Here is a 25061-nt window from a genome sequence, read left to right as displayed (position 1 = left end):
GGAAAGGGCGGAGCTGGGCCACAGCGGTGCGCAGGCGCTAAGGCTACATCCGGTGTGGCCATCGGTTTCGCCAGGTGTTTGTGGAGGGCAGGCCGGAGGACCGAGTGTGTAGTCATGTCGGCGTCGGTAGTGTCCGTCATCTCGCGGTTCTTAGAAGAGTACTTGAGCTCCACTCCTCAGCGTCTGAAGTTGCTTGACGCGTACCTCCTGTACATACTGCTGACCGGGGCGCTACAGTTCGGTTATTGCCTCCTCGTGGGGACCTTCCCCTTCAACTCTTTTCTCTCGGGCTTCATCTCTTGTGTGGGGAGCTTCATCCTAGCGGGTAATGATTCTATAAGTAATCGCAGTAATAATGTGTTTACTTTGGCGCACTGCTTTTATTCCCACAGCACTCTCTTTTGTATCAGCTCCCCGCCTCGTGACGTTATGAGAGGAGCTGCATTGCCCTGTTGTGAATGGGGAAATTGAGGCTCGGAAAAGTTACCACAAGCCTAGTGCCAAACAGCCGCCTAGGAGCTGGAATTAAGTCTCTAGAAAAACCCTCTTCATGCTGCTTCTCAACTTGGTGATCCAGTACACTATGTTCCTATTGGTCCAGGAAAACTCCATTTCAGCTTTCACTTAGCTTTAACATATCTTTAAAGTTGGTAGACCTTTAAATTTTTTTTTTTCAACGTTTATTTATTTTGGGGACAGAGAGAGACAGAGCATGAACGGGGGAGGGGCAGAGAGAGAGGGAGACACAGAATCGGAAACAGGCTCCAGGCTCTGAGCCATCAGCCCAGAGCCCGACGCGGGGCTCGAACTCACGGACCGCGAGATCGTGACCTGGCTGAAGTCGGACGCTTAACCGACTGCGCCACCCAGGCGCCCCTAAAGTTGGTAGACCTTTAAAATGGAAACCCAGCTCTGAAAGCATCTCTCTCAACTTGGCCTAATCACTGCTAACCGCCAGTGAAACATTGCAATGAACAGTGTAAGAAATATAAATACAGGTGGTTTGCTCATTGAATCAACCTTTACTTGACTTTGGCTTTTAGCTGCTTTTACTTATTTCTTGTGGATGAAACTGTTATTTCATTAGCCTGAACTCAGTTTTTATTCACATAGTTCTGTTTTAGCTTTTATTCTGATTCCCAGCATTTGATACCTTGTAGACAGTCATATTTAACAAGAGTTGACTGTCCCGTAAATTTTTGCCAAAATCTGACCTTTGTTGCCCAATAGGAACTGTATGAATGCCAAGTTCAGGCTTGGCCCATGAGTGTTAGGCAGTCCACTTTATAGGTGGCCATCAGATGGCCTTTCCAGTCCCTGGTATCGCCTTCTCTCTGACTTTGAGAACATGCCAGAATTAATTTTTTTCCCACTGTGATTATTATCAGGCCATCAATTGCATTTTGAATCAAATACAAATACTGTGATAAAAGCTTTGGAGGTGCATCAGGTTTATGTTCCTTGTTCTTAATGAGTGTATAGGTGGGGCACAGACAAAATACAGGATTAGAATTGTTAATTTATAGTGGTTCTCTGCTTATAGGTCTATAGAATGGCTTTTACACAAATGCTACTTCAGACTCAAACCAGAGATATTCTGCTTTCTCTCTCAAAACTTTAAGCCTGAAGACTTAATGACTTGTGCACTAGCTTGGTCTGGAGTTTGAGAGTTAACAGTCTGTTAGTTGGGTGTTTCATTATGATTTTGAGTTTTGTCCTAGAGGACCAACACTAGGTTCTTTGTGGCAGCATCCTGGCTATCAGGAGTTCAAATGTTACCACCATCATATACCCCAGATGCACTACCCTTTTTGCTCCAGATTCCTGACCTATCCCACCTGCCCTCACCCTGCCCCCGACTTTTTGTGACTAGGATTTTTATTATCTAGGCTGGAGAAGGAATTTTGAGAACCTCCAGTGACTTTTGTTTGATGATTTTTGCCTTGCAGGTCTGCAGGAGTAGGAATAGGGTGGGGCCCAAGCTGATTAAAAAGAAAGTTTATTGCTGAAGTCTCCCTGGTTTCATAAGCCTCTTAAGGTTAAGAATGCTTCCTTAAGGCTATATGGAAGAGTGTGATTTACTGAAGAGTAGGTATGGACTACAGTTGTAGATTATTAATGTGATAAAACCAGAGCAAATTATTTTTATTTTTATTTTATTATCTTTAATGTTTATTTATTTATATGTTTTTTTGGGGGGTGGCGGTGGGGAGAGAGAGACAGAGCATGAGCAGGGGAGAGGCAGAGAGAGAGGGAGACACAGAATCTGAAGCAGGCCCCAGAGTCTGAGATGTCAGCACAGAGCCTGATGCAGGGCTTGAAGCCATGAACTGCGAGATCGTGACCTGTGCTGAAGTTGGATGCTTAACCTACTGAGCCACCTAGGTGCCCTGGGAACAAATTCTTAAAAATGTTTATTTTGAGAGTGAGAGTGGTGTCCATGTGAGAGTGGAGATGGGCAGAGGGAGAGCGAGAGAGAATCCCAAGCAGGCTCTGTGCTGTCATCGCAGCGCCTGACTTGGGGCTCGATACCACGAACTGTGAGATCATGATGTGAGCTGAATCAAGTCAGATACTTAACCGACTGAGCCTCCCAGGCACCCGAAAACCAGAAGATTTTTTGAGCAGATAATTTTTCCTGTTTTTGAAGCTATTGTATCTACAGTTGAGTTGGCAGACTCCCTACCCACCTCCCTAGTAAGAAGTCATAGCTTGTCTTTGAAGAGAATGTCTGTGAAAGGGCACTTTATTAGTGGAGTCAATATGGGGGATTGGGATTTCCAAAACTGTTAGATTACAGGTAATTGGGCCAGAGAAATGAAAGTTGCTTCAGGAAAAGAAAGCATTCATCACAGTTCATAGTTACCATCAAAGGGTATCATCTGCATTTCTTTTGACAGCGTTGCCCTTATTAAATGCCCTTACTACCTCTCTGCTCATTGTTAGCCCAGATCCTCAACAGGAGATGTTTTAAAGTGTGTGTGTATGTTTAATATTTATTTTTTGAGAGAGGGGGACAAGGATCTGAAGCATGCTCCACACTGCATACAGTGAGCCCCAATGCGGTGCTCAAACTCAAAAACTGTGAGATCATGACCTGAGCTGAAGTCATGCTCAACTGACTGAGCTGCCCAGGTGCTCCTCAACAGGAGATATTTTAATGGGAAATTTGAAATTTGGAGTTTATCCTTTGTTGTGATTGTTGGGAAGGGAAGCCTTGTACCTGTTTATGGTGCTGGGTTGCTAATTTTCCTGTGGTTTCCTGTTGGGAGAGGAGGGAGGAGGCCATTTAGCTAGAGAATGGGATTGTAGGAGGTTATGTTGAAAGTTTAGGTAGTGCGGATGCTAGAGCTTTGAGTGCCAGGCCAAAGATTTTATTCTGTAGGTAATGGGAAAGCATCTCAGGATTTAGATTTTATTTTATTTTACTTTATTTTATTTTTATTTATTTACTTAACTTATGCAATCTCTACACCCAGTGTGGGGCTTGAACTCAAAACCTGGAGACCTAGGAGTTGCATGCTTTTCTGACTGAGCCAGCCAGGTGCTTCCCCCTCTACTCCCTGCTTTTTTTCTAAATTTGAGTAAGGGAGAGACTTACAATTGGTGTTAGCCTACAGTGATGAATTGGAGGGAAAACTTACTTTGTCTGGTTTCCTAATTTCTTTTTGGCAGCCTGTTTTGTTCCATTCCTTCTACATGTGTTAATTTAACATATGTTCTTTGGAAATTGATCAGTATATTTTTAACTAATATAGAATGCTATCACACTTTTTTTCTTTTTTATTTCTTTTTTTTTACTGTCACATTTTTAAAAAACCTGGTATTATTTGGTCTCAGTGAAAATAGTCTGTTTTCTTCTATTCCCTTATGGCTAGGAGACTTACCTGTGGTTTCAAGGAGCCAGAGGTAGAAAATTGCCATTGAGAAATCTTTTTTTTTTTTTTGGATCAACAGTGTAAAGTATAGTAAGCTTGAAGAGACAGATTTCAAATTTCCTTAGCAGCTGACTGTTTATCTTATGGTTAGATATCTCTAGCTGAGGACATCTGTCCCTTTGTTAGAGTAACATTCCCGGGTTGGCAGCCCTTCTAGTTTCCTTTTTTACCCTAAGTGAAATCCCTCTTTCTGCTCATTCAGAGTACTATTTAGGAGAGATAGGCAGAAAACATGAAGATTTTTAAAAATAAGTCTTTGATCTTGAAATCAGTTTTTTTTTTTTTTTTTTTAAATTTTTTTTTTCAACATTTATTTATTTTTGGGACAGAGAGAGACAGAGCATGAACGGGGGAGGGGCAGAGAGAGAGGGAGACACAGAATCGGAAACAGGCTCCAGGCTCTGAGCCATCAGCCCAGAGCCTGACGCGGGGCTCGAACTCCTTGAAATCAGTTTTTAAGTCATTTTACAACTTCTGATTTATTTTATTGTCTAACCTATATGAAACAGTTTTGGATTAAAAAAAATAGTTAGTTTCTTCCAGTGTACAAATCCAAAAGCAGTTTGAATTTAAAGGGCAAGGAGGCCTAATCCAGAGTATTTATCTCATGGGAGCTATTGGGCCATGTGGACTGGGGTCCAGCATTTCTTTGGGAATTGTCTATCAGATTTTTGGGCCCTAATATTATCTACCATAACTGCCATCCCAGAGACTGGAAGTTTGCTAACCTTGTGCCTGTTTCTAAATCTCTTTCATATCTGTAGCTAGCTCTCCATCCTCAGTGACCAAGGCTCTCAGTATCTCGTTTATTTATTTTTTATTAAAATTTTTTTAATGTTTATTTTTATGAGAGGGAGGGACCGAGCATGAGCAGGGGAGGGGCAGAGATAGAGGGAGACACAGAATTTGAAGCAGGCTCCAGGCTCTGAGCTGTCAGCACAGAGCCTGATGCAAGGCTTGAACTCACGAACTGCGAGATCATTACCTGAGCCATAGTCGGATGCTTAACCGACTGAACCACCCAGGCACCCCTCAATATCCCTTATTTAGACCACTGTAATCTTCCTCACTTGTCTCCCAGCAGAGGTCTCTCTCCCTCCAGTCTGTCTTCCACTTGTGTTTGTGGGCTCGATTTGACTTGCAAATCAGATCATTGCACTCCCTGCATAAAATTTATCAGTGTCCCAGTGAAAAATTAAAAACCTTAAAAAAATTTATTTGTTTGTTTGTTTGTTTTTGAGAGAGACAGAGACGGTGTGAGCAGGGGAAGGGCAGAGAGAGGAGACACAGAATCTGAAGCTGGCTCTAGGCTCTGAGCTGTCAGCATAGAGCCCGACACAGGACTCGAACTCATGAACCATGAGATCATGACCTGAGCTGAAGTTGGAAGTTTAACCAACTGAGCCACCCAGGTGCCCTTAAAAATCTTTTTCATGGCACCAGGCTCTTTCATGATCTGATCCCATCTATATCTCCAGTTTCACTTCTTGTCTCTGCTTCCTTTGTACTTCATACCCTAGCATTAGTTACTTGATAGTCTCTGAACGTGCTGTGATGTCTCAAGCTATTTTACTTTTGCTTGACTGCCTGGGAAATTCCTTTGTTTCTTAGCTTAGCTCAAGTGCTGCTTCCCTTTGGAACCGTTCCCTGACTCCTCCAGCAGATTTTGGTCTTTTTTCTATATTCTTACTTCACGTGTGTGTGTGTGTGTGTGTGTGTGTGTGTGTGTGAGAGAGAGAGAGAGAGAGAGAGAGGGTGGGAGGGAGGTGTGGCACTTTGATACTGTGCTGTATATATTTGTGTGTCTGTCTTCACTCTGGAAGATGGGCCTCTTGAGGAAAGGGACTGTCTTTTCATCTGTTCATCTTCAGTGCTTAACACTGTATATGTTAAATCGTGAGTGTGCCCGTAATAATTAAGTGAATACTAAACAGTTATGTGCCAGATTCTCTGCCATGTACTGAGGATGAGCTGTGAGACCCACAGACATGGTCTCTGTTGTCCTAGAGTTTATAATCTAGTGGGAGACACAGACAAGTACCTGGATGGAGTGCTCTGATGGAGAAGTATGGTGAAAATAGGCACATGGGCACACATACAGGACCACTTACCCAGTGGTCCTATAATACTCCCTTAAATGTTTGCTTTTCCAAAATAATGCATTATAACTTCTCTCTTAACTCTCTTCTGTATATCCTCTTTTCCTTTATTCTCAGTTGATGATCTTGTTTTATTTACTTTTTTACTAAAAAGGTAGACAGGAATCCTTTCATCTTCCCAGCAAGGAATCCTAGCAGCACATCTGCACCTGTACCCTTACTCTTTGACTTCCCATGTTAATGGTTGATGTGTCCCTTTCCTGTCCAATGCTAGCTCCTTCACTTGGGTAGTGTTCTCTTGTTCCTTCAGGGACTCAACTTCTGCAATCATCTTTTCATTCTGCATTATTATTTCTCTCTCAGCAGTTCTTCCTGCCCACGGGTCCTGTCCTCATGCTTTAATAAAATCGCCTTTTTGCACCAAAAACAAAACAAAACAAAACAAAACAAAACAAAACAAAACACCCAACCCCTCCCCCCCCCCCCCAAAAAAAAAAGCCTCTCTCTACTGGATCATTCCCATCATATATGCAGACTCTAATATTATCCAATTAAGGGCAGCCTGGGTGGCTCAGTCAGTTAAGCATCCGACTGTTGATTTTGACTCAGCTTATGATCTTACAGTTTGTGGGTTTGAGCTCCACTCGGGCTCTGCACTGATGGCATGGAGCCTGCTTGGAATTCTCTCCCTCTCTTTATCCCTTCCCCTGCTCACACGCTCACATTCTCTCTCTCTCCCAAGAATAAACAAATAAAAAAAAAATTTGGCCCCAGAAACCCCTCCAGCTGCCATTCCATATCTTCCCCATCATCACAGAATGCCTTTACAGAATAGTTGCTGTTTCTTTCTCACTTTCCGTTCATTCCTTACCCCACTCTTGAGGTGGTCTATTCCACCACTCAGTGAAACTGCTTGCCATCTTGCCAAACCTAATGGCCATCTATTTCACTTTGCCTGAATGCGCAACAACATTTAGTATTTAACATGGTTGGCTGCTGCCTCCTGTTGGAAGTACTTTCTTCTTGAAGCTTTTATAGCACTACACTCTCCTGGTTGTTCCTTCTCACCTCATTGGTTTTTCCTTCCTACTGTTTGTGCTAGGTACTTCTCTGTCTGAGGACATGATGCTAGATACCTCTTGTTCTCCAATTTCTTTCCGTAGGTGAGTTTAATGTCTATATAACTACAATTTACCACATTGATGTTTTTAGTTCTGACCCATTCCCTGCATTCCAAATTAGTAAATCCTCTTGCCTCATCTTCACGTGATGTCTGGTCTGAAACTCCAAATTGAACCTTTCCTTGTTTTATTTTCTTCATAGCACATAATCACTACCTGATATTTCCTTGTTTATTTGCTTACTTATTATATGTTTCTCTCTATTGGAGTGTAAGTTTCTTGGGAGCCAGACTCTTGTCTGTCTTGTTCTGTGCCATGTTCCCGGCACCTGGGGTGATGCATGGCACATAATAGGTGCTCAGTAAATAATTTGCTGGATGAATGAACATTTAAGGAGATAGATTGAATTAGGACTGCTTAAATGAAGTTGTCTGCCTTAGGAGGTAGTAAATTTCCATCTTTGGAAGTGCTTAGGGAGAGACTGAATGATCATTTGTGGAGGAGCTTTTTTAACAGATTTTCTTTGCCATGTTTGTATCCCAGTGCTTATGAGGGATAGGACACCCCTATCAGTAACACAGGTTCTGGAAGGTTTGTAATTCCTTACCTAGGGATGGCTTATCAGGTTCTAGTAGTGGTGAGTATACTTTGGAAAACTTCCCAGGTGATCATGCACCTTCTGCCAGTATGCCCCACCCCCACCTCTTCTTGGGCATTTTATGTATCAGATAGGTATTGGCCTTTATAACTCCAAGGTCCTTTCTGTCTCCATGGAACTCTGATTCTTACGTTGTCAATAAAATAAGGTGGCTTACTGTGATTGTAGTAATGAAAACGCATCAATTCATTACCTTACCCACCTTCACAGGGAGCTTCTCTTTTGTCCCCTCATATTTTCTGAAACAGAACTCTGTCCCCACCCTCCATCTCTAGAGCCACTGTTACTAGTTTGGTATCTATCTCTCCATATTTTTTCCCAGGTTCCAACTAACCGAAATGAGAAAATATCTTTTTCTTAAGAGAAATGGACAATGGAATAATTATTTGGCTTTTTTTTTTCCTTTCACTTAATATATCTCGGTTGTCTTTACTGTCAGGATATAGAGAATTTATCTCTCTTTTTTAAAATAATTGCATAGGATTTCATTGCATGTCTATAGTGTAATTTATTGAAATAATCCCCTTGATGACATTTGGACTGTTTTCACTTTGTGTTCCAACTTTATGAACATGATGTTAGAAATTCTTTGTTCTGCTAGACAAATTCCTTATTCAAAAAGTAAAAACATTTAAAATTTTAATGGATATTGCCAACTCTCCCAAATGGTTGAACCAGTCTGTACTCTCCACAGCGGGATTTTAATTGGTTGCCCTTGCTTCAGTCAGTGTCCTTCATATTTTGAAGAGTCCAGGTGTTGAAAAGATCAGTAGTGTTTCACAGTATTTACATGTTTAAGCATAATGAAAACTGTTGCCATGGTAATGGCCTCTGGAGAACTAATCTGGTAGTTTTCTGATCTTTGGGTTAGATCTCAGTTCGTTTTGTTTTCTTGGTTGGTGATGTAAGGGCTGTTAGCCTGAAGCAAATTTAGATTTTCTTAAGTAGTGTAATTATTTAACACAGGCATAAAGATATTTTGGAAAAGTGTACTCGTAGAGCTTCCATTTCATGTCAAATGGTGACTGTGGCTAATGTATCAGGTTGGCATCTTCAAGGATCTAGAGTGTGGCAGTGGAGAGTTCTCTGTCAACGTTATATAGTTTAGATCTCTTGCCTTTTTTTGAGACAAGCAGCTGCTAGAACTTTAATATCAAAGATGATAACTATGAGGTCCTCATGGATAAGCATCTTCTACTTATGGTCTGTGCTATCCAATATTATGCACATTTTATTAGAAAATAATTCACAGTTTGGGGTGCCTGGGTGGCTCAGTCGATTAAGCATCCGACTCTTGATTTTGGCTCAGGTCATGATCTTGCGGTTTTATGGGCTTGAGCCCTGCATAGGTCTCTGTGCACTGACCGTGTGGAGTCTGCTTGGGATTCTCTCTCTCCCTCTCTCTCTCTGCCCCTCCCCTGCTCATACATGCACTCTCTTTCTCAAAATAAATAAATGAGCTAAAAAAAAAATTCAAAGTTTTATAACTTTTTCTCATTCAGCCCGGCCTCTTTGTTACTGCCTCACCTACACCCCAATCGAGGTGTAAATATAAATTTAAGTCAGGAGATAGGAGAGTTCTGAAGATATGTTAGTAATATATATCTTTTTCTGAGTGAGCTTTTGGTTTTTAACCTGAAACATCATATTTTTTTCTTTTAACTTAAACATGAACATAAAACTGAGTTGTACCATCATGAATTCTTAAATTCACCTGTCTGGCCGGCACCCAGAGCAGAACATTACCAGCACCTAGAGCCCTCCTTGCACCTTCCCAGTCATTTCCTCTTCCTGTGAAAGAGGCTTATATGGCTTATATTTTCGTGGATTGGTTTGCCTCCTGTTAAACTGTATATAGATGGGATCATACAGCATGGGTTTTTTGGTGTCTGGATTGCGTTGCTTAACATATTTGTGGGAGGTCTTCATATTGTGAAGTTCTTTTTCACTGCTGCATGGTACTTTATTGTGTGCATATGCCATAGTTTATCCATTTGCCTGTTGAGAGACATTTAGATTGTTTCTCGTTTGAGGCTGTCCTGGGTATCATTCCTGTATGTGCCTTTGGATGCACTTATGCATCATTTCCGTTAGAATTATTGGGACGTAGAGTATGGGTGTTTCATTAGCAGTCATATTTGTGTTTTTTTCTAGATAATCATTTTCATGTTTTGCTTCTTGTGCAGTTTGCCTCAGGATACAGATCAACCCACAGAACAAAGCGGATTTCCAAGGCATCTCCCCAGAACGAGCTTTTGCTGATTTTCTCTTTGCCAGCACCATCCTGCACCTTGTCGTAATGAACTTCGTTGGCTGAATTACTCCCATTTACTTAATTGAGGAGTAGGAGGCTAGAAGAATGTAAGTAGTGATCATAGCCCTTGTGCCATAATGTTGATTTTAGGCATGGAAGTTGAGTGTGGCTGGTTTTGATTATAGTTGCCCGGGTTCCCATATTGCTGATAAGACATTTGCAGAATTTTCTATTGGAATGCAAAGCATTAAGCTGATCGTGAGTCTTCAGTGCTGTCTCTCTTGGTCATTGCCTTCTCTTCTCACTGTTTTGCAAATCATTAAGATAACAGAAAGTAAGACTTTGCCTGTAGCTAATACCTAAGTTTCTGCATCAGTAACTTCATGAAAATAATGGAAATCTTGGAAGAGACATAAATTGTAGGTTCTGCCTGGAGATTTGCTCTATAATTTTTTTCTTTGATCTCAGGTAACTTTTAAATGCTGGGCCATTGTTCCCCTAGTAGAGTGCTCACATCTGGTAGACATCCAGTATATGCTGAATGAAGGACTGTGGCCATTTGCTAATAATGTGTGCTAAAGTGGAAATAAATGGGGAAATTGGATTAGCTTGGGGGAAGACTTTAAAATATATGATGAGATGTTATTTGGTTCGTTTGCCATTTTCCCTTTATTAGCGTAGAACTCCTTTTTCTCTAAACTCTTATGTAGAATCTCAGTATATAAAACAGCAATGGAGCTGGAGTTGTTTTGATTGACAGAATTGAAAAGCCCTCTCTGCTTGGCCTTTCTTCCTCCCAAGCAGAATCCTAAATCTCTAAGAAGCACATGAGTGGTTTCCAAACTGTGTGTTGACACTGTTATTTTATATATGAGAAAACAGAGGCCTTCTGTGGCCACACAGCTAGGTGGTTGCAGAGTGGTGCCTTCCCTAGTGGTGCTCTTGGCCCATTGCTCCTCTAGTACGATGAGTGAATGCGCTCTTTTCTTTGCCTTTCCATCATAACATTTAGTGTTGCTTTTGGGTGGTAGGAAAAAAAAGAACCTTAGGAAATGTTATCCTTTTTGGGGGAAGAATATCCTAGGACTAGCCTCTGTCACTAAGAAATCTGTCATGTTTGTACTAATCAGCAGTATAACACAAGAGTTAGCGACTGTGTCCAAAGTGTATGCAATAATGCGACAAGGACTGTACATTAATTTCTGGCATGAATGAATTAGTTGCTTACAGTGTTCCATGGATTCTTTTTGTTATTGATAACTGCTTCAAAAACAGTTCTGTTAATTCAGGTAAGGTTTCATTTTTGGTAGTGGTAAGTTGACAGAAATGGTTTATTTCAGTGAAAAAGTTTGAGAAGTACTTCTTTCTACTATTCTGATACAGTTTAACTCTTTGGAAACCTGATCAGGGCTTGAGTTGTCCCCCTCCCTCCCCTTACCACACCTTCTATGTGGCAGTCAGTGCCTTGTTACTGGGAATACAAACAAAAGTAAAATGTGGCTCTTAACTTTTCTAGTAGAGGAGAAGGCCTATAAACATAGCAGTTAAAATTCAGCATAGTTAGAGCCACACCAAAGATCTGAACAAAGTACTGTGGGAGTCCAGAGAAGGGAGTTATATGCCATTTGGGAGCAGAGGCAGCAGACAAGGTATCTGAGGATGATAACTCTTTGAGTACAGCTAAAAAACCAAACCACCAACATTGACCTTATACTTGCAAACCTCATGAGTGACTCTTGGGCTCTCTGATAGTAACCTTGCTGGGAAAGTCATAAGTCTTTTGACTGATTTGCTTTAGATTACTAAAATTATTTTTTCTAGAGGAGTCATGTGTATGCTTAGGAAGGGAACAGAGCAAATGATTCAAGGGTGTTCTTTAGGCTCAGGGAGATACCAAATCATGGAAAATGATTTCCTATGGCCGACGTGATTGGAAGAGGACTCTGCTGCAGAGAGCTTAGTATTTCAAAATTATGACAAAAACAGAGACAAAAAAGCAGGCTCAGCAGGAATTGCATACTGCAGACCATATTAACAACATAGGGCCACTTGTTCAACTGGGAATTAATGGGCCCAAGGTAGAGCAAAATCTTCCAATCCCAGATTACAGTGGTAAATCATTCTGTAGAGAGTATGCTCATTGAAAAATCCTTTTCTCGGACATTGCCCAAAAGATTTTTCACAGAGATCATTTGTTTGACACAGGTTATACTCTCCTACTTTTAAACCTGTATCTATTTTCCCTTTTTATGTGCTTCTTTTTATTTTAGCTTTTTTTTTATTTTTAAAAAGTTTATTTTTGAGAGAGAGAGCAAGCAGGGAAGGGGCTGAGAGAGAGGGAGACACAGAATCTGAAGCAGACTCTAGGCTCTGAGCTGTCAGTACAGACCCTGACATGGGACTAGAACCCACAAACTGTAAGATCATGACCTGAGCTGAAGTTGGATGCTTAACTGACTGAGCCACTCAGATGCCCCTAACTCTTTTTTTAAGTTTATTTTATTATTTATTTTGAGAGATAGCAGGGGAAGGGACAGAGACAGAGGGAGAAAGATGCTGTCAGTGCAGAGCCTGACATGGGGCTTGAACTCATGAACTGTGAGATCCTGACCTGAGCCAAAATCAAGAGCTGGATGCTTAACCAACTGAGCCGCCTAGGCACCCCTGCCCTTTTTATGTGTAGTGTGCCAAAACACTTTTAAAATATTTTCCAAGTAAGTTCTCAATATTTATACCAACTCAGAAGGTAGAATAAAACAGATTGAACATTCTCTATACTTGCCAAGTACATTGAGGGTTGGGTATAAAAAGAATAAACATCTCCAGTGTATGCTCTTGCATGAATTTGAGGATGACATTTAAAACTAGCAGCTACTCTGAAAAAAGGCAGATCAGAAGAAAATGGCATTGAGTTGAAAAAATAAATATTCAAGAAGTAACTAAATTAACATACAGATAGTGAGAGCTCACCATAGGTCAGGATTTAAGTGCTTCTTGTTCTGTGTCTTTTATTTATTTTTTATTTTTTAAAAGTTTATTTATTTTGGGAGAGAGTTCGAGCAGGGGAGAGAGGCAGAGAGAGAGAATTCTGTGGGGCTTAATCCCACAAACCACAAGATCATGACCTGAGCCGAAATCAAGAGTTGGACACTTAACTGATTGAGCCACCCAGGCACCCATGTCTTACTTTAATTTTAAAATAACCTCATGAGGGGGGCACTTGGGTGGCTCAGTCAGTTGAGCATTTGACTTGGGCTCAGGTCATGATCCCAGGGTTCGTGGGTTTGAGTCCCTGCATCGGGTTCTGTGCGAATAGCCCAGAGCCCGGAGCCTGCTTCAGATTGTTTCTTTCTCTCTGCCTCTCCCCTGCTCATTCTCTCTCTCTCTCTCTCTGTCTCTCTCTCTCAAAAATAAATAAAACATTAAAAAAAAAAAAGCCTGATAATCCAGAGTGACTTCAAAAAAGTTTTCTTATACCCCATTTTTGCTTGTTTGTTTACTATAGAGTATTTGACAATTGCAGAGTTAAAGAAGTGTGTTTAAAAAGTCAGCTATTGGGGCGCCTGGGTGGCTCAGTCAGTTAAGTGTCCATCTTTGGCTCAGGTCATCATCTCGCGGTCTGTGAGTTTGAGCCCTGCATCAGGCTCTGTGCTAACAGCTCAGAGCCTGGAGCCTGCTTCGGTTTACGTGTCTCCCTCTCTCTCTGCCCCATCCCCTGCTCACGCTTTGTCTCTCTCCATCTCTCAAAAATGAATAAACGTTAAGATTAAAAAAGAAAATCAGTTATTTATCACTGTGCTTTCCTTATTATTTTCTTTGCTTTTATTATAACAAGTTTAAAAAATACAGAAAAGTAGAAAGAATAACCTAACCAATCGATGCTGGGAATTAAGATTTTGAACAGATTAGGGGTGCCTGGGTGTCTCAGTCAGTTAAGTGTCCAACTTTGGCTCAGGTCATGATCTCTTGGTTCGTGGGTTCAAGCCCCACGAGCTTCAGAGCCTGGAGCCTGCTTCAGATTCTGTGTCTCCCTCTGTCTCTGCCCCTCCCTTGCTCGCACTCTGTCTCTGTCTCTCAAAAATAAATAAACATTAAAAAAAAAAAGATTTTGAACAGATTAGACATTGTAGATTCAGCTGAAGTTCCCTTCCCTCTGCTGGAAGACCTGAGCTTCATGACAATTTCATTCAGCTAGGACTAATGTAAAACCTAGATCTATTAACACAGCCTTTTCCAACCTTTGGCCAGCCTATGTGGTCTCCTGAACACCCATCCTGTGCCACTCAGTTGGCAGCACTGGTTATATAGTTGGCTAAAGTTTATTTATTTTGAGAGAGAGAAAGAGAAAGAGAGAATCCCAAGCACGCTGCACACTGTCAGCACAGAGCTCGATACGGGTCTCAAACTCATGAACCGTGAGATCATGATGGAGCTGAAGTCTGACGCTTAACCACATGAACCACCCAGACACCCCTTACTTTATTTTTAGGCAAACTCCACACCCAACACGAGGCTCAAACTCAGTGACCCCAGAGATCAAGAGTCGCATGTTCTACTGACTGAGCCAGCCAGGCATACCACTCATGATAGTTTTTAGATGATCCTAAAAAAGAAAATGCAAAAGTAAAAAATGCTCCTAGTGACCTTCGGAGTTGCTGATTAGTGTCTGGCACTTAGGTGGCTGTAAATTTATTTTGGATGAATTTATGACACAGTTCAGTAGATTTGAATATTTTAAAATTTACATACTATCTGTAAGTATTTCCTATGTTTGTTTCTTTACGTTTGTGAAGTTCTTTTCGAAATTTGTCAGCTTCTCTGAGGTGTTCTGAAGGGAAATTCAGAAGAGGGACACAGCTCCATTGGATCACAGTTTGGGAAGGGAAGTTCCTGATGACAAGGTCCCTGGATCTGAGGGAAAGTGAACTGGGCACAAGGGACAAACCTGAGCTTGGAAATGTGCTCAGCCCCTGGGGAGGTTGTTTGCAAAATGCTCCAATGCTCATGCTAAAATCTTATTAGTGTTGCTTTGTTTTTATAATAGAGACCATTCTCCCACAGATCTTTAAAAATTCATGGTGTTTAATCCTGGCTGGAACAAGGGGACTAACCGAGCTGGGCAGAACAGAACTCTGACAAGCAGTGCTATTTACAAACAATTGCTATTGGCTTTTTGAATTTATCAGGGGAGCACAGTAGTCCCCTATTCTCTGTGGGGGATGTGTTCCAAGCCCCCCAGTGGATGCCTGAAACCACCAATAGCTCTGAACCCTATGTATACTATTGTTTTTCCTATATACATATACCTGTGGTAAAGTTCAGTTCATCAGTTAGGCCCAGTAAGAGGTTAACAACAGTTACGAATCACAAAATAGGACCATTATATACTGGAATTAAAGTGTTGTGACTATATTCTCTCTCAGAACATCTTACTGTTCTGTATTCACCCTGCTTGCGGTGATGTGAGATGATAAAATGCCCATGTGATGAGATGGAGTGAGGTGAATGTTGTGACCTAGTATTAGGGTACTATTGACCTGACAGTACTTTAGAAGGAGGGTCATCTGCTTCCCCTGTGATGGACTGCAGTAACTATGGAAAGTGAAACCTTGAATAAAGGGGTACTCCTGTGTAGTGTCCTAGAAAATTTCCTCTGGACGGGAATCTAAATATTCTTTAGGCTCTACTGCCACCTAGTGGGTCGTACATTTCCTGCCGAGAATGTACTACTACAAAGCAAAAGTTGAGTTGGGTGGGGGCTGGGTGGGGGTGGGGAACACTGATACCTTTGTGATAAAATCTAGTTTTTTTCTAGTCACAGGAGGGCAGCAGAGGTCCAAGTGGGCTTACATGCTAGGTGGGGGTTGCTTTACATTTTGACCACTGGTGGGCAGTGTGGAGTTAGGCTCCAAAGGTCATGCAACCTTAATGTGGCTTAGGGATTTTGTTATCCAGGGAAGACCTCAAGTGCACAGAGACCCACAGATTTTCCCTTTATTTCCTTTTCTTGTCAGTTGAAGAGCACTTTTTGGTTCATTCTAGACCTGTTTTTGTTCCCAACATGACCTCCACTGGTAATAATCTTTAAGTTTTTTGAACGGGGGGGGGGGGGGGGGCGCTGTTCAGTTTTTATTTCATTTTCTCTTTGACACTTCCTCTTATTGAATTAGAGCTAGCCACCAAGTAAGTTCTCAAAAAAGGAACTATTCTAAATTTGTAGACTGTATTTTGAACTAAGCACACAGTATAATCTTTTTTTTTCCAACCCCCTTTTTTCACCAGATGGAGGGGGAGATTCTGTACCCATTATTAAGACCCTAAATCTGCTTATTTTATTTACTAAAAAACACTAGTTAACGACTAATTGGTGATTGAACTCTGTTTTGTATTTGGTCTGTTTAAAGCTCTCAATAAAAAAAATATATCAAGTAGAGTTGTGTTTATGAAGTTCATTGCTGCCCTAACTCCTTACTCCATCCTCTCAGCTTGGATAATTCCTACCCAAGTTGTATAGGAGTCTTTTCTGGGGCCCATTGTGCATACCTGTAGTGCTGCATTTAGCCAGTAGTTATGAAACTGTTCATTTGCTTTCCTGTCTCTCCCACTGAACTCTTAAATTCCCTGAAGGACCTCAGGGCTTAGCATGAGGGGAATAGTCACTGTGCATGTTTGTTGAATGAGTGTATGAATAAATAAACCCTTTCAACTGTAAGAAAATGCTATAAAAATAGCTAAATCATTAGTTACATGGATGCTAAGACATGGAAAGTGCTGTGGAAGAAAGAAGCCAAGGAAACAATTTATTTGAAGGACTATAGGGTGGAACACAAGCATGAGACTAGAAATTGGAAGGCCTGCATTGTAGAGTTTGCTCTATTAACTAGTTGATTGGACAAATAAGCTTGTTTCTGAGGCCCAGTTTCCCTATGCACATCATCTGGATGTTCATCACTCTCTTGCAGCTGCTATAGCCTGTGATTATTAGAATTCATGATAGTTCCCAGTGTATTTCAGGGAGATTGTGCTGTTTGTGTGGATCCTCAGTTGAGCTTTGCTTTTTTTTCTTCAGTTGCTTTTTATCCGTGTTACCAGATTTCCATCATCCATCCACAAGAGGTAGAAAGTTAGAGTCAGTATATACAACAAAATGCACAATGTTTGCATAAGACTGTTTACAAAATTAGGTAACATTTGGAAATGTTTTACGGTTATCATATTATCAGGCTTGTGGGACTCACATATACTCTTAGACACATTAACCCATGTGATCCTGTTGCCTCTTCCTGCAATGAGGTTGATGAATGATAGTATTCCTATTTTACACATGAGGTAATTAAACCTTAGTGAAATTTAATTTTTAAAAAGTAATCTCTACACCTAATGTGAGACTGGAACTCATGACCCCAGGATCTGGAGTCCCATGCTTCACCAACTGAGCCAGCCAAGTGCCCCCCAACCTTGGTGAATTTTAAATTAACTTGTCCAGGCCCTGGAACTGTTAAGTGACTGAGTGGCAACTTGATAACAGATACTTGACTCTAAACTTTCATATTCCTTCTTCTCTATTTTGTTCAGAGACTTTTGGATGACGAATTACATCTTCTTGTTAAAAGGTTTTCATTAAAAATGTTAAGCTTCTTTTTTTTCAATGAGAAAGTTTAGGAGAGATAAGAAAAGATGAAGATAGGCTCTCTAAAATATTTCTGCTGGGCGCCTGGCCACCCATGTTGAGTGTAGAGATTACTTAAAATTAATAAATAAAATATTTCTACAAAGTTGGTCATCTTGGGTCCAGAAGACATGCTAGAGAAGGCAGATCAGGAGACCTTACTATCCAGAGGGGATGACCTTGGTGCAGTGCCCTCTAGTAGAACTCTGCAACGTGGAAATAGTTCTAAGTCTGTACCATCTGGTATGGTAGCCACTAGCCATGTGTTGTTAATGAACATTTGAAATGTGCCTGACTGAGGCACTGATTTTTACGTTTTATTTAATTTTAACTAAGTTTAAATAGCCACGTATGGCTGGTGGCTTCAGTGTTAAAGACAGCACGGCCCTGGAAAAATCTGTTAAACTCCCAGTACCTACTGCTTTCCTCTATGAAATGAGAGGATCAGACTGCTTGATCTGTAAAGCCCCTCTCATTTTTAGAAACACATGATTTGTGCCTTCTGAGATTGTAGTGATTCACATTGAGCTCGGAACCTAGAATTTCTGCAGAATGGTCTTGATTCACATTTTCTTTAATTTCACTGTTAATTGGGTGACCGGGATCCAGGATGAGATGGGTTTGAAGGAAAATCAGTATTTGAGCCTATCTGCTCAGTGCTAGTGTCTGAATAGAGATGCTGCTGGAGAAGAATACGGATTCCAAATGGAAATGACCCTGTCTGGCATTATCTTTTGTGTCTATACAGAGAATAATTATTTTTAACTTTGTGTTGTGCCTGGCTTTCTTTTAAGGTGATTAGAGCAGACTGATCAGATGGCACTGTCTTTTCTGCATGGGTGACATAGACTGAAGAAGTCATGCTAATTTTTCTCAGTAGGTGCCTTCCATTTTGCATGTCTTGATACTATGGGAAGAAATTTGATTAGTTTCCTGAAATCTTCATCCCCTGGTTAGCAGTTGAAGCCATTCTTCTGAGCTGTTGAATAGTCCAGTTTTGTTAACATTTCAAAGAATCCTAGCTCCTCTGCTTTTAGAATACTATCTGGTAAATGTAGTTTTGTCTTAAAAGAAGGAAGCAGGTCTTTGTTAAGTAGAATTTTCTGAAAACCACTATCATGAGACTTAGGTCCTGAGTCATTTTTGCCTTCTAGATGGACCAGCCTTCATGTCTTAGATTTGTTTGACTGTTTTAATACCATAGAAGCTTAAAACTTGACTTTTGTACTAAACTAGGATTTCTTTTATAATTCTGTCTCAAGGCTCCTCACTCAAATGATCCTATGTTCTAGTCTGCTCTCACCTGGGCCATTAGAACTGATGCATTCATAATTCATAGTCTGTGGCCAGAGTGTTTTTTTTTTTTTTAATTAATTAATTATTATCATTATTTAAAAAAAAATTTTTTTTTCAACGTTTATTTATTTTTGGGACAGAGAGAGACAGAGCATGAACGGGGGAGGGGCAGAGAGAGAGGGAGACACAGAATCGGAAACAGGCTCCAGGCTCTGAGCCATCAGCCCAGAGCCTGACGCGGGGCTCAAACTCCCGGACCGCGAGATCGTGACCTGGCTGAAGTCGGACGCTTAACCGACTGCGCCACCCAGGAGCCCCATTAATTATTTTTTTGAGAGGGAGAGAACACGAGCAGGGAAGGGGCAGAGAGAGAGAGAGGGGAACAGAGGATCCCAAGCAGGCTCTGCTGACAGCAGATAGCCCGACGTAGGGCTCAAACCCACCAACTGTGAAATCCAACTGACCTGAGCTGAAGTTGGATGCTTAACTGACTGAGCCACCCAGACATCCTGAGAGAGTTTTTGCTTTAAGAAATTTGATGGAGTGGGGCACCTGGCTGGCTCAGTTTGTAGAGCATGTGACTCTTGATCTTGTGGTTGTGAGTTTGAGCCCCACGTTGGGTGTAGACATTACTTAAAATTTTTTAAAAAAAGGAAGTTTGGTGGAGTGAATAGGTGTGTTTTAACAGGTCTATTTGTTCACTGTGAACACTTTTTCCTGTTTTTTTTTTTTTTTTGCTCTTTTATGCATTTCTCACAATTCTATTGATATAAGAATGTTCTGCAGTTCTGTATCATGTGTCTAAGTACCATTGTTACTGACGTAAAAGCACTCTGGCTAGAAGTCTAATATCTTTCTATTAAGCTCTGATGCTAGAATCTCCAGGTCACCTTAACCGGCATGTAAAATAAGGTGATGCCCTTTTACCTGCCAGGATGGCTCAGCTCTTCTGAAAGGCAGTGTTTTCAAGCCCTTTTCAAGTCGTGGCAGCCAAAGAAGATTGCAGAATTTTAATGGCACACTGCAGGAGAAATGACTACTGACGGCTCAGTGTGTTGGAGCCCCTAAATCTAAGGGGCCACTTTCTGGCTGCACCCTTAGCCCAGCACATGAGACGCTATGAGGAACCCATCTCACAGCTTACAGCTCGCATCTCAAGTGACTAGCAGTAGGGTGGCTGCTTCTCTTAGAGTTATCCTCCACCTTCTTGCCAAAAATAACCTTATCTGTCAGTGCAAATTATTTCTTCTCTTTCCGTGTTAAATTTGAGATTGGGAGTTTTTCTCTGTTGAATTCTTCCTTTTACTCCCTGTTCTTCCAGCTGAAATGTAGTGCTTTGTAGGCTTTCTAGATCCAGAAAAGCCCTGGAGGCTCAATTGCAACCCCTTCCCCCCCCCCCCCAAAAGAGTTTGTGAGCCAGAGAGGTCAGAGTGACTTCTGTTAAGTCACGTAGCTTATTAATTCTAGAGCGGAGTTGAAACCCACGCCTGCAACTCTTAGTAAGTTTTGCCTTGGTGTGCTTGGGATTCAGATTTGAACATTCCTTTTTATGGATATCTCTGTAAAATGTTCTGTGAAGAATATTTGCTTTATTCTGGTTCTTCTAGCCTGGCTTAAATGCCGTCCAGAATTTGGGAACCCCATAGTTGTCTTTGTCTTTGTGGGTTTAGAATTTTGTTGGAAGGATTTGGGGCCCTGTCTTGTAGTGTTTTAAGACATTTTTAAAAACCTTGGATATCTCTCTTACCTTTCTGCTTCTCTCTTTTAGGTTCACTTTTTGCTTTCCCCTGGATAAGAGCTTTTGAGATGGCAACTTGGACACGTGGATTTTCTTCTGATTTATACTTCCTACCGACTCTGATTTGGAATGTAGGTGGAGAGCCCAGAGAAGTTCCCTTGCTTCTGTGTTAGAGCAGTTTTGTAATGAGCATTTATGAAGATGGCCTCTACTTTCCATTAAGTGGGACCTCCTTTTTGCCTTTCAAATTAATAAACTCCATGCCACTCCTTCCTCTGCCTGTGGCTTTTTTTTAATTTTTCTTCTTTACTGGTATTAAAATCCTTCTTTCCCTTCAGTCCTCTGCAGAGCTCTTTAGGAGTTGATAACTTGCAAATGTGAATCTGCTTCCTTGTTTTCATTAAGTATATCTGAAGTTAATGACAAAAGGCAGTGCTGACGACCCTGGGAAATGACAGTCCTTTGTCTTTTCCCTGAGGCTGGTAATCCTTTACTAATCCCTCACTTGTTACAGGTGGTTCCATGCTTATGACACAATGCATTCCTGGAACTGCATCATTAAGCACTTTGTTAGAAATTGAACTAAGCGGGTACTTCCACATTTACATGTTTCAGCTTGCTTTGGTGGTGAAAAGTGGAATGTAACTCTTAGGCAGTGTTAACGGAGTGCAGGATGTGAGGGTTGTTTATGTGTTTGCTTATAGGAAATGGTACTCTTCAAACCACTTGCGCAAATAATTCTCTCGTTTTGTTCTTTCAACTCTCTCGGGGGTTCTAATTCTCATGACATACGCGAAGAAATTAAAGATCAGTTTTGTCACTTGCTTAAGATCAGAAGTCCTGACACAACTTGTGTAGAGCAATAGATCTGCTGGTTGAAGTGTAGGCATATTTATGTGTATCATGCTAGCAACTCTGTTTCCATCTTGGGTGCTATATATAGGAACTAAGCTATGCTGAGAATTCCACCATTTAAATTTAGCTGACTACTGAGATGATGGGTTGTGCTCTAGAGGTTTTCCCAACTTGGCTGTACATTAAAATCGCTTGAGGAACTTCAAAATGAGAGCCCAGTGCCCAGGTCACATCCCAGACCAATTAAAAATCTTTGAGGGTGGCATCTGTACTAGGTACAGCTGATCCTCCTATACAGCCAAGTTGGAGAAGCCCTGGTCTGCATTCTTGCTACTCAAAATGTAGTTCTCTGACCAACAGAATCACCTAGGAACTTTGAAAGGGAGAGTCTCAAGCACCCGACCCCCCCACCCCAGATCCTATAGCAGCATAATCTTTAACATGGTTCTCATGTGATTCATGTTCATATTAAAATTTTTTTAAATCTTTAATCTTTATTTATTTTTGAGAGAGACAGAGTGCAAGCAGGGGAGGAACAGAGAGAGAGGGAGACAGAGAATCTGAAGCAGGATCCAGGCTCCGAGCTGTCAGCACAGAGCCCAATGCAGGGCTCGAACTCATGAATTGTGAGATCATGACCTGAGCTGAAGTTGCTTAACCGACTGAACCACCCATGCACCCTTTATGTGCATATTAAAGTTTGAGAAGCACTAAGCTAGAACAATGGTTCTCAAATTTTGGTATATCTCACAATTCTTAGAGATACTGGTTCACTAAAATTATCATTGAGCAATTTAATTTCCTTTAAATGGTATACCGATAAGCTTTATCAGGAGGCTTCTATTTTTAGCCTAGATTGATAAACAGGTATTTTGGATAAAAAGTCTGAACTTTGAGGCAAATGGGTCATAAACTGGAAATATAAATTTTATCAAGGAAGAACATCATAATTTTCAGAGACTTTAATGTACAGGTTTTGATGAGGGAGCTTGAGGCAAGCTGAGGGCAAAGTACAGGGTAATAGCACCCAACCCCTCCCCCAAAATGGGATAGCCCGGCTACCCAAGAACAAAGGAAAGGGGTTTAAGTACTTGGCCACGGTGATGTGGGAAACTAAGGCAAATGAAAAATCAAATTCCCTTACTGCTTATAGCCCATTGACAAGTTCTTGAAACCGGCAGAGTGACCTCCCTCCAGGAGCTCAGCTGCCTCAATGATGACACTTTGCTAGGGGTAAAAGGGAATCTTGCCTTAACATCCTGATCCCCCAGGACCCTGTAACATATAACATGTTATTTTTAACATATAAAAATTCCTTCGGAAGCTTCCTTTATCTCAACTCCTCCAAGATACATGCTGGCAATCATACTCCAAGCTTATGGCCCCCTGATATACATCTGAAGGGTCTCATGACTGAGGTTTTACTGAACGGAAATAAATGGCGTTTTCCTAACAGCAGCTAGCCCCTCAAGGTCCTGGAAACCTTGCTTCCAAAATTCCTTAGAGACTTAAGCTGTCCCTGACTCCTTCCCAGCCTGAGGGTATATAATCAGTTACCCATCACAACCCCACTGCAGCCCTTCCTGCCCACGGGTCCTGTCTCCATGCTTTAATAAAATCAACTTTTTGCACCAGTGTCTTCAAGAATTTTTTCTTGACTGTCCGTTCCAAACCCCACCATCACTCCCAAAACTTCATCAGGTTTTGTTTAATGCCTTTCAATGATCTTGAGATACATAGTTAATCGGGTTAGCTATTGTTTCAGAGGCCATTTAACCCACACCAGGGACCATCAACCGGAAACATTCATCTTTGAAGTGTCTTTTTCCCCATATGTAATAGGGCAAAATGCCTATAGCATGCTTTTGGAGTTCGGGTTTTTAAATTTAGTTAAAAACTCATTACAGGTGACTCACTTGTTTGACTTGCTCGGTGGTTCTCAGCTATGCATATACAGAAGAGTTAGCTTTGGAACTATTCCTTCAAGCTTAAAAGAATGTGTTACCCCCTACTCCACTCCCCTAATGGAGTTTCTGACTCTTAGGTGTTTTTTTTTTGTTTTGTTTTGTTTTGTTTTGTTTTTTTTTTAGCTGAAGTAGCTAAAGACATGGTAGATGAGAGGCACTGAACCAGGATAGGTAATCTGTTCATTAGATGCCTCTTCTTATTTCTGGACGTTTCTTAATACCCACCAGTGGTGTTGCGATAATGTCTCTCCACGGGCCTTACACATGGGTGCTCAATACAGCATGTGGAACGAGTGGATTTTGAGTACTACGGTACAGAGAGTAGCAGCATTTCCTGCTGCTTCTAGCTCGACACCTTTTATAAGGTGGGTTTATTTTTATTTTCTGTTCTCTTTTGTGGGGCCGGAAGCCATTTGCCACAACCACTGTACAGAGTCTGTTCCCTGCCATTCTCTGCAGCCGTGGGAAGCCCAGCCCTGAGCACCTCCTGCCCACACATTTCCTGTGCCCTATCACATGGAAACCATCTCATGTGTTTTCTTCTCTTAGCAGCCTATACCTTTGGCCTCTTTGATCATACCCTTTCATCTCAGGCTTCAAAATACTTTTGTTATGATGGTTGGAAAATACTTGGCGAGGTCACAGTGGCCTGTTCTCTGGTTGTGGAAGTTCAGAAGTGAGCACTGGCCAGTTACCAGAGGCTTGGGCTGTCTAAAGTTTGAGTGCTCTATGACTTTGTACCTACATTTCATTTAAAAAAAAAATTCAACAAATATAAAAAAAATGGATCTCTCCTGTGAGGGGACCAGAACACTTCTCGGAATAAGGATTCTCAAATGAGGGAAATGAGAAAGAAGTAGGAGGAAGCTTCTGCAAAGCAAAATAAAGCACATTGGCTGACATTGAATTAGTAAGCAGGTCCATGTGTATTGCAAAACTATCGATGGGATGAAAAAGAGATGTATTTTCCAGCCACCCCTTCCCCCTCCCCCAGGCAGCCTGGTGTTGCAGAAAGCATTTTGTTTGACTGGAAAGTGTTGATTTAAGAACCTGTTCTGCTGCTTATTGTCTGTATTGACCTTTTGTGCTGTCTCTAAAATTTAGCAAATAATTAGGCACCTAGGTACTGCACTGCATAGTGCACAGGGTTCTAAAAGGTAAGAACCCTTGCTGTCCAAGAGTGAGTGATTTGACATGGAGTGTCTACCATGTGCCTGCAATGGTATTAAGTGCCCTCCTGCTATTTATGTTTCCCTATAAATCCCATGAGGAAGGGGGTGCTATTCCTTGAGATGAGGAAATGGAAATTCAGTCTGCAAGTGTTAGGGTTTGAATCTTATTTCTGTCTTATTCCAAAGCATTTGGATTAGGCTTTGAGTGCAATAAATAATAAAATAATAAGCATGGGGATAATAATACTTCACATGTTGTCCCAACAAAATGTAAGTGAAAGTACCTTGTTACTG

The 25061-nt window shown here is 41.3% G+C and overlaps 1 protein-coding gene across 2 annotated transcripts; it reads left to right on the top strand.

Annotated features, from left to right (window-relative positions):
* The first annotated feature begins 31 nt into the window (after positions 1-31).
* On the top strand, positions 32-21046 carry DAD1 (defender against cell death 1). 2 transcript variants are annotated; one of them, XM_040476614.1, is made up of 3 exons: positions 36-325; positions 10003-10177; positions 20804-20919. In XM_040476614.1, the coding sequence occupies exons 1-2, from the start codon at positions 115-117 to the stop codon at positions 10131-10133; spliced, it is 342 nt and encodes a 113-aa protein (XP_040332548.1). In that variant the 5' UTR covers positions 36-114; the 3' UTR covers positions 10134-10177; positions 20804-20919. The 2 variants fall into 2 exon arrangements, with proteins under 2 accessions (XP_040332547.1, XP_040332548.1); XM_040476613.1 differs by lacking the exon at positions 10003-10177 and having other exon boundaries at positions 32-325; positions 20804-21046.
* Positions 21047-25061: the final 4015 nt, after the last annotated feature.

Source organism: Herpailurus yagouaroundi, unplaced genomic scaffold (genome assembly GCF_014898765.1).
Source record: "Herpailurus yagouaroundi ecotype Mexico unplaced genomic scaffold, PumYag 141, whole genome shotgun sequence".
NCBI classification, from domain to species: domain Eukaryota; kingdom Metazoa; phylum Chordata; class Mammalia; order Carnivora; family Felidae; genus Herpailurus; species Herpailurus yagouaroundi.
Note: the sequence above shows the minus strand (reverse complement) of the source record. Positions and strands in the feature narration are given on the sequence as shown.

Bases quoted from the DNA above. Each gene is read 5' to 3' on its own strand.
- DAD1 (XM_040476613.1), top strand. From the start codon at position 115: ATGTCGGCGTCGGTAGTGTCCGTCATCTCGCGGTTCTTAGAAGAGTAC. The intron at 326-20,803 runs GTAATGATTCTA...TCTCTCTTTTAG, and splicing joins GGGGAGCTTCATCCTAGCGG to GTTCACTTTTTGCTTTCCCC.